Source organism: Solanum stenotomum, chromosome 4 (genome assembly GCF_019186545.1).
Source record: "Solanum stenotomum isolate F172 chromosome 4, ASM1918654v1, whole genome shotgun sequence".
Taxonomy (NCBI): Eukaryota; Viridiplantae; Streptophyta; class Magnoliopsida; order Solanales; family Solanaceae; genus Solanum; species Solanum stenotomum.
Window position 1 is genome coordinate 62,264,785 of NC_064285.1, and position 8,793 is coordinate 62,273,577.

Here is an 8,793-nt window from a genome sequence, read left to right on the forward strand (position 1 = left end):
ATATAATAGCCTTAGAGAGGTAAATTCATGAGACATATTATATCAAAGAAAATAATACGTGTCATGAACTTAGACAGATCGAAAGCAAGTCTTAGAGTGACTTTATCATTAATTTGTCAAATTTTACCTACTAATACTAAGCCGACATGTTATCAACAGCCCATGTTCCAATTTCTTGGTTGTTAACAATTTGATTGACTAATTAATTCTGATTTTCCCACCAACTTAAAGCTGATAATTACTTCATGGGATAAACATCTTCTTAATGACTTTAATTTGATGCCACTAATTTTCTATCAACTTTATAATTTGAGAAAATTCAAATAATAGGTGTGATCCCACAACTATCAAGTTTTGTCTATCTTTAATCTCTGTCATGCACTAGTGCTATAGATTATCTATAACTTTCATAATTGACATAAATAATCGTCCATCAAATAATATTTAATAAACATAAAATTTATATTTAATTTGTCTAACGATTGTCATTACTTGTCTTTCCAATAATGATACTTGAAACTGACTTGGAACCTGCCATTAATTAGGAGGCCTATCCAAGAAGATTAAATGGAATATTAATTATCAACCTTAATTATTATGTGGTTAATTAGTCTTGGATTTTCTATGTTCATACTACATAGTCACTTAACGTTACATCACAATTAGATAGTTTTGAATAATTTATTTTTTCTCCAAACTCATTGGCTAAATTAATTAATTATTAAGTTTAGTCATTATCATTAGTGACTTTGACAAAAAAAAGTTAACCAACATATTTTTTATTGTCTTTAATGAATAAAGGGTAAATATGAAACAAAGCAGATAATATATGTATATATGTCATAAGGATGTGTTGTGACAAATATTGTACGCAATAAAATTGAACTGACAAACTTCTAAGTTGGCAATTACGCATCCACAACCCGTACATGCATCTTAAGCAATTTTCATAGGAAAAGGTGAGACATCTGAGGTGCTATATAAGTGAGGGTATAGTATGATATAGATCAAAAAGACAAATATATGAGATTCGTTGAGTTAAACAAACGATACGTAATATGAAATTATGTCAATGATAGCATAAAGTGTTAAACTTCAAACAAATACGGCATGCATAGTATATTGTGGTTTGGACTCGATGATGACATAAATCAAGAAACAAATCTATGAGTTGGTTCATTGAATCAAATGATTGAATGAACTTGATAATTCATAGCCTGCATATAGATATTCAAACTTGTAACATTTGTTGTTGACTCTATTATTTTATGAAATTTTAATATTATTATTCGATACACTTAATTTCTTTTTTCACAAAAATAAGACTTTTTCCAAACAACGGGAGTATTAGATAGTTGTTCTCTGTGTGCCTTTCATGGCTTACAAATTTGGATCGTAACACTTAAATTGATAATATATTTTTTAAAAATATATGCAGATTTGCAAATGATTCTGTTTGGTATTTTGGAGGAATATATTTGACAATATATTATCTTCAGATTAGTTGAACTATTATAGTCCATTTGTTGTTAATTATGTCATCATTATAGTCATCAACTCATCATACGAACTATTTCTAAATCATACAATAAAAACAATTATCAATGTGATTTCATAAATAAGGTAAATATACACGAATTTAATTCTATCTTTATGGAATAAAAATATTATTTCAAATAGACTCTTGGAATCGGAGATTATATCTGACTCATTTTTCAATATAGAAATCACCTGTCCTCACTTGCTAAATGTGTATGCACATGGAGGGGTCTTAAATTAATTAATTATACATAATCAGTTTTCTAAATATAATTTAAACTTGAAAATGACATTAAGCATTTCTTTTTTTTATTCTGGAAAAATGATCAAATTATCTTTTACTATTAATTGAAATTGAGCAACTTTGCCTTGTGTTAAACGTTTTGTCTAATAATAATCTCAATGTTAGGAAAAGTCTCATTTTTTGTCTGCCTTTAATATCAAATAAAGTTCCAATCTGAGGGTAATTTTAAACTAAATTTGTACCTCTTTATTCAAATTTGGACAAGTTGAGTCCACTTATTTTATATATTGGAGTTCTATTAATTTCAAGCTTAAATACAAGACAATTTATCAATAGAAAGAATATAAATTGATGACAAAATATAATAAAGGGGGAAATTAAGCAATACAAGTTAGTACATTACTGATGAATTTAGACCTTTTCCCTTTATTTATATCAACACTCCTAATTTGCAAGTAAATATACTCCTCCGATCCATTTTTAATTGTCATATTTACTAAAATCACTAGTCCAAAATAGTTGTTATTTCAGAAATCATATAATTTATGATAGTTACCACATGTACATTTACTTAATAAATACGTAGAGTAGAGAGATAAATGTGCTGGACAAAAAAAAGAATAGTAGTAAATTGAGATTGAAAAAAAAAATAAGATTAATTTGGTCAAATTACACATTTAGTTAGTATTTTCTTAATGAAAGTGTAGAAAAAACCTTTGACAAATAAATTGAACCAGAGTAATTAACTACTTTTACAAACTTATTGGAAAGTATGAGAAAAATAATTTTTGCCAAGCGAAAACTAAAAGTATTTTGCCAAAAAGTACAGTATATCGCCATATTTGCATAAATTCGAATTGGCTAGAGCTCCAAAGCAGATATCGCACATCGAATCAAGAAAAACAATTCAACAATTTCACTACTTTCCTTCTATTTTTCCTTTTCTAGAGAAGTTTTTACAGGGATATATAATGGTGAAACATCAAGTTGTGCAGACTTTTCATTTTCTATGTTGCACGTGTCAAATTCTCCAAAAAGACACTAGTTTAGAAGAATTCGATACACATAATCTCTTGACATCTTTAGAGTCCAAACAATATAGATGAAATGGGACTTCACTATATAATTACATAATGATCTTTTATATTTATATACTTAAAAAATAAAAGCAAGATTTTTATTTACATGGAGAGAAATAAAGAGAGGAAAAATCAACCATGGTAGTTGACTAACATAGATAAAGGCACAAGACAAAGTCCTTTCTTCTTCAAATCTGTATAGCCTCTTTCCACTTTGTGCACTTCTTGAAATTGTCTTGAGCTACCATCATTTCCCTACAATATCATCAAATAACCAAAAATTATGAAAATATTAAAAAAAAAAAACATATATTATTATGTGGGTACCTATAGTATTCATCACTCGATCCATTTTTTATCCATTTTAAATAGAATGTCAGAAAAAAATCGACATATCTAGTTTAATCTAATCAAGGATGCCGCAATCTAATTTTCAACAAGCCTAAATCCATCAATAAACTATGATTATTGACTACTTTAATTACGTTGGTTTTCTACCTCATGAAAGATAGTAACTTTAGTAGTGAGGTGTGATCAGGGGCGGGTTAGATACTTTATCAGCTTATATCTTATTCATTTTTAATTTGCCCAAATTCAATCCGACCTGATTTGTAGGATATATTACCATAAAATTTCCAGTGCTATTTTTTGTTCTTCTGTAATTGATCTCCATCTTGCTTACCTATTGATAATCACACAAGATATCAATACAATTAGATGTTGAATACATAAAAATATAATTAGTGTATTAAGCAATTATAAGTGTGTTCAATCTAACCATAGCCTACTTTCAACCTCTATAACTAAAAATTGGTAATAATTGTCACGGAGATTCAAATTACGCGAGTAAAATCTCACCTCCTGTGGAATTTAAAACTCGATGACAATTGCTATTTTTCAGATACACAAGATCAAAAAGTGGCTAGTAAACGCTCATGACTACCACATATATATGGTATCAATTGCATGTATCATATCAAACATGAAGTTCGATTTTTAAATCTCACCTTCATAAAAAAGAAACTAATATTTTCACATGTTTACCCCCATAAAAACAAATCAGCCTCATAACATTCTGAAAAACATAAATATGTGTTTTTTTTAATACCGTTTTAAATAATCAGATGAGATGATCATGCAGTTCAATTATGGTGAAAAAACAAAAAAAGATAATAAGTACCTTAGGACTATTGACAGGTGAGCTAGCAGTGTCTTCCAAATCAGGATCATTGATTTTCTTGTTTCTTGGTAATTTCTTCAAATTCAACTTCTTGGGAGAGTATTCATCATTCATAACTAATTTATTGTAATTTATATTACAATAATTATTGTTATTCCATGGAGCAATATTAGAAGCAGCATCAGATAATAAAGAATAATTATTAGGGCTAAAATTATCATCATCATAATTTTCCCTTTGATTATTCATTAATGAAAAATCCTCCAAATAAGTTGTCCATCCACTTTCTTCTTGTTGTTCATCTTCATTTGTTGATGATGATTTATTTTCACTTTGGTTCATTATTCTTGATTTTTGAGTTCTTGGAAATTGGAATATGTGTTTTGTGAGATTGAGTTGATATTATATTGTTTGAGGGGATATATCATATAGTATATATATTGAGGAAAATAGGAAGGAAAAGAAAAAGGGGCACATGGAATCTTGGTGTGGGGACAGGTGAATGAAGTTAAAATCAATTGCTTCATTTAAATTGTTATTTTACTATGTTTAGTTGTGAAAAATGAAAAAAAAAAAAATTTAAAGTAAAAAATGAAATTTAAATATTATAACTGTGTTTAATCATGAATACATATTAAAGTGGTTAATATTTATGAGTAAATATTTATGAGTAATATGGAGTGTAAACAATTTCGTGGTGTTTTTAAAATTTCTCAAAAGGCGTGTATGTACATAAGCATGACATTTTAATTACTTGATTTTAGTTGCAATGTCCTCCAATTTTAATTGGATGCGCATAAATAAACACTTAAATTTATATTAAAATTAAACAAGTAGATACACACGTCCTATATGACATAATACATGTAAGACGCCACGTAGAATGTCACATAGGACGTATATGTCTACTTGTTCAATTTCATACAAATTTAAATGTATGTGCACACTCAAAGTTAAAGGATATAAATGCAAACGAAAGCCAAATTAAAAATTATATATATATATATATCGATCATGCCTTCTAAATATTATAAATTTTAATTTTAATTTTATGATAAACATATTTTTTGAAGTAAAACTCAGATTTTTTTTAGAAAAAACTCATGGCCAAAGAACCAAAAAGTAAGAAAGAAAAGGGAAAAACAAAAGTGAGAACAAACAAAAGAGATAACGTGCAGAAATGGAAAAGAACTTTTCAAGGAAGATAGGGATATTTAGTTGACCTTGTTGATTAAAGTGCTACTATTTGCTTTATTTTACATGAAAATATGATTTGGTCGATTCATCTAAATTCGAGTGGGTTAATGACTAATATTTATTAATTTAGTTTAATTTGATTTGTCCAATTAAATTATATTTAAGAGTTTGAATTGATTTGGGCTAAATAAGCTATTTAAATTGACTTATGAATTATTTTATCAAAATATATTTTATTTTATATATTAGATAATATATAGTCATAATTAGGGGTGTTCACGGGTTGGTTTGGATCGATTATTGGTCAAAACCAAAACCAAACCAACTTAATCGGTTTTAAAATTATCAAAACCAAACCAAACCAAACCAAACCAAATATAATATACATTTATCGGTTTAGTGATTATCGATTTTGGTTTGGTTTGGTTCGGTTATTCGGTTATTAACCATACACAAAAATAAAAGAAACAATTCATTTAAAATATGAAAAAAGTGACAACAATACATTCTAAACAAAAAATACTTAAAATGACTTAAATTACTGAACTTTCGATCACTAAATTTACTATCAATAAATCTTTAAAATTCACTATATTGGCCTAGAAGGAAGAGACAATAACATTTTCAGTCCCACAAAAATTGTCATAGACACTCATATACATGAAATCAATAAGATAAATGTTTCATCTTGGACATTTTTGCTTTCAATAAGTAAACTATAAAGAAATTTTAATGGAAATATTATAAGATCTTTAGAATTGTTTATAAAAAACAGTATATTAAGTATGTATATTAATAAAATATATGTATATAATTCATCGGTTCGGTTCGGTTCGGTTCGGTTTGATTATTTCTTCGGTTTTTTCGAATAAAACCATAACCAAACCAAACACTATCGATTTTCAAAAATCTAAAACCAAACCAAACCAAACTCAAATAAAATCGGTTTTATTTTATCGATTTGGTTTGGTTTTTCGATTTGGATCGATTTTTATCCAAACCGTGAACACCCCTAGTCATAATAATAAAAGAGGAAAATATGAATTTGATAACAATACAAAATTACAAATTATAGAAAAGAAACAATAGAATTAGATGTGGTAAGAGTTGAGCGAGTTAGGTTATGACCTACTTATTTATAGCTTATCTTGATTCAAATCACTGCAATTTAAGTAACTTTTATACAGGTTAATGTTTCACTCATTGATTGACACATCTCATTTTGATCCGTTCAAATTCAATCAAACTCACTATTTGATACGTTTATTAACGATGTATATATAGCTTAATTAATTCTTTATTTATTAGTATTAGTTTGATCTACTTTTAAATTTTTCATTAAAATAATTATTTTGTCTTAAAGAAGCTATAGCTATACAAATAATGTGATATATTCTAAATCACAGGTTCAAAAAAATTCTCAAGCACATATATATTACATATCTCGAAGACCTTAAATTCCAAAAATTAATAAATATACTTTTCTTAAAATTAGTATCAAATCACATCTTATAAATTACAACGGAGGTCCTTCAGGATGATTCAGTTAGTTTGGAGGGTGGTCATCCACATGATGACTCATGATCGATCCCCTCTCAATGTATCTTGAGTCGAATTTGTCGCATACGGCTTGCCTAATGTTATTTACGCCGAGGTTATGACAGGCTTACCTAATGCAATATACGTTGAGATTGTGACAGAAATTGTAGCGGTATGACGGAAGGAGTAATTGACAAAGACAAACATCTGTCGGCCACATACTTGTCAAAATAAATAGTACCATTCCCAACTTGTCTAAATAAAAAGGTGCTAATGACCTTGTGACTCTTTATTTTGTATAATTATTTTAATGTTTGAAAAAAAAAACATTAGGTTTACTTGGGAAAAGCTACATGAATCATGCTAATATTTTCTTAATTTGTGCAATTTATAATTGGGAAGAAACTATTGGCCAACAATGTATCCTTTTAATAAATAAGAGGAATGTTTAATTGTTTATTGTTTAATGGAAACTATAAAATATATGAAACGATTAAAAAGAAGCCATTCAAACCGCACACGAAGGAATTTAAATGAGAAAATACATAAAACCCTCTGAGCTTGGCAGCACAATTTACTTTAGCAATTAAGCTATACGAATGTTTAAATACTCTTTTAATAACTTTCAAGTGAATTAATTATCCCTGAAGGTTGATGTGGTAGAGAGAGTGAATCCATTCTCCTAAAAGCAAGTGAAAAGTTAAAAATGAAAATATGAATTATAAAATTGTGCACATGTCATTTTTTTATTGGCTACTATATAATTAATATTTTCAATATTTTTTTATAAATTAAGTTTTTAAAAAATATGTAAAATTTCTAATTTAGAGGTAAAAAAAAATTGCGGATCCCATTTTTTTTTAAAAAAAAAAATAATTTTTTTTCACTCTTTATTTTGTTGTCTTCCCCAAATACTTTTTTCTCCATTGAAGCACTCTTATATCATTTTTTTCCCATATTAGTGATTTCTTTCTTCATCTTTATAACTCACCTCTGCACCGTACTTCCATTCCATCAGCCTTTTAGTAATCCACAAAATCCAACACCAACCTCATATTTTTTACTTCGATTTCAATATAAATTTTGTTGTTTGAGTGACCCATTTTGTCAAAAAAATAAAATAAAATACTTTCAAAAGATTCATTCTCCCAATGGCAGATTTGTGGGAGTGGGGTTGGGAGGAAGAGAGTTCTAAGAAAAAAAATTAATATGTTAATTTTTTTTCAAAACTGGTGAATTGTAAGAAAAAAAACAACCATTAAAGGTTGAAAATGGACGATTTTTTGACCGAAAATGGTGAAAATGAACAAAGAAGAGAGAAAGGACGAGGCGTAGAAGAGGAGAAATTTAAGAGTGGAGCCCACTTGTTAAAAATATTTAAATTAATGAAAAGGGGTTCAACATTTTAATCTTTGATTTTAGAAAATAAATTTTTTAGTTAAGAAATTAATTTGCATAGAAGAGAAGGTATTAAAAAGTGGGGCCCACTTGTTTAAAATATTTAAAATTTATGAAAATGACTCCATATTTTAAATTTTGATTAAAGAAATGCATTTTTATAATAAATTAATTGATTATGTAATGAATTTTAAAAAGTATTTAAGGAAAAATGTGAATAAAAAAAATAAAACTTAATGATGTGGTGCTTACATGGCTATGATGTGGTGTGTGAGAGTGGTATTATACTCTCAGAGTGATACTTAATTCACTCGAAAGTTATTAAAGGGGATGTTTATACGTCCGTAAAGTTTAAGGGTGTGTTTGGTATGAAGGAAAATGTTTTCCTAGAAAATAAGTAATTTTTTAACTTATTTTTTCATGTTTGATTGGTGAATAGAAAATATTTTCTAAAAAAGATTTTTTAATGTTTGATGTATGAATGAAAATTATTTTTGAGAAAATATCTCTTTTTTTATAGAGAGTAGAAAATAATTTTTGAATTGAAATTGAAAATATTTTTTAAAACTAAACTTAATTTTTTTTTTGGGGGTGGGGGGGGGGGGGGGGGGGGGGGG

At 27.6% G+C, this 8,793-nt stretch overlaps 1 protein-coding gene across 2 annotated transcripts; it reads right to left on the reverse strand.

Annotated features, from left to right (window-relative positions):
• Window positions 1–2,906: 2,906 nt before the first annotated feature.
• Window positions 2,907–4,445, reverse strand: LOC125863342 (vascular-related unknown protein 1-like). 2 transcript variants are annotated; one of them, XM_049543531.1, is made up of 3 exons: window positions 4,043–4,445; window positions 3,488–3,544; window positions 2,907–3,117 (listed from the first exon to the last, which is right to left on the reverse strand). In XM_049543531.1, the coding sequence occupies exons 1-3, from the start codon at window positions 4,382–4,384 to the stop codon at window positions 2,995–2,997; spliced, it is 522 nt and encodes a 173-aa protein (XP_049399488.1). In that variant the 5' UTR covers window positions 4,385–4,445; the 3' UTR covers window positions 2,907–2,994. The 2 variants fall into 2 exon arrangements, with proteins under 2 accessions (XP_049399488.1, XP_049399489.1); XM_049543532.1 differs by lacking the exon at window positions 3,488–3,544.
• Window positions 4,446–8,793: the final 4,348 nt, after the last annotated feature.

What these genes read in the sequence shown, in the direction of transcription:
- LOC125863342 (XM_049543531.1), bottom strand. Translation starts at nt 4,384, where the DNA reads ATGAACCAAAGTGAAAATAAATCATCATCAACAAATGAAGATGAACAA. An exon ending in CACCTGTCAATAGTCCTAAG is followed by an intron (nt 3,545 to 4,042) that starts GTACTTATTATC and finishes GATTATCAATAG; the next exon opens with GTAAGCAAGATGGAGATCAA. An exon ending in ATAGCACTGGAAATTTTATG is followed by an intron (nt 3,118 to 3,487) that starts GTAATATATCCT and finishes ATGATATTGTAG; the next exon opens with GGAAATGATGGTAGCTCAAG.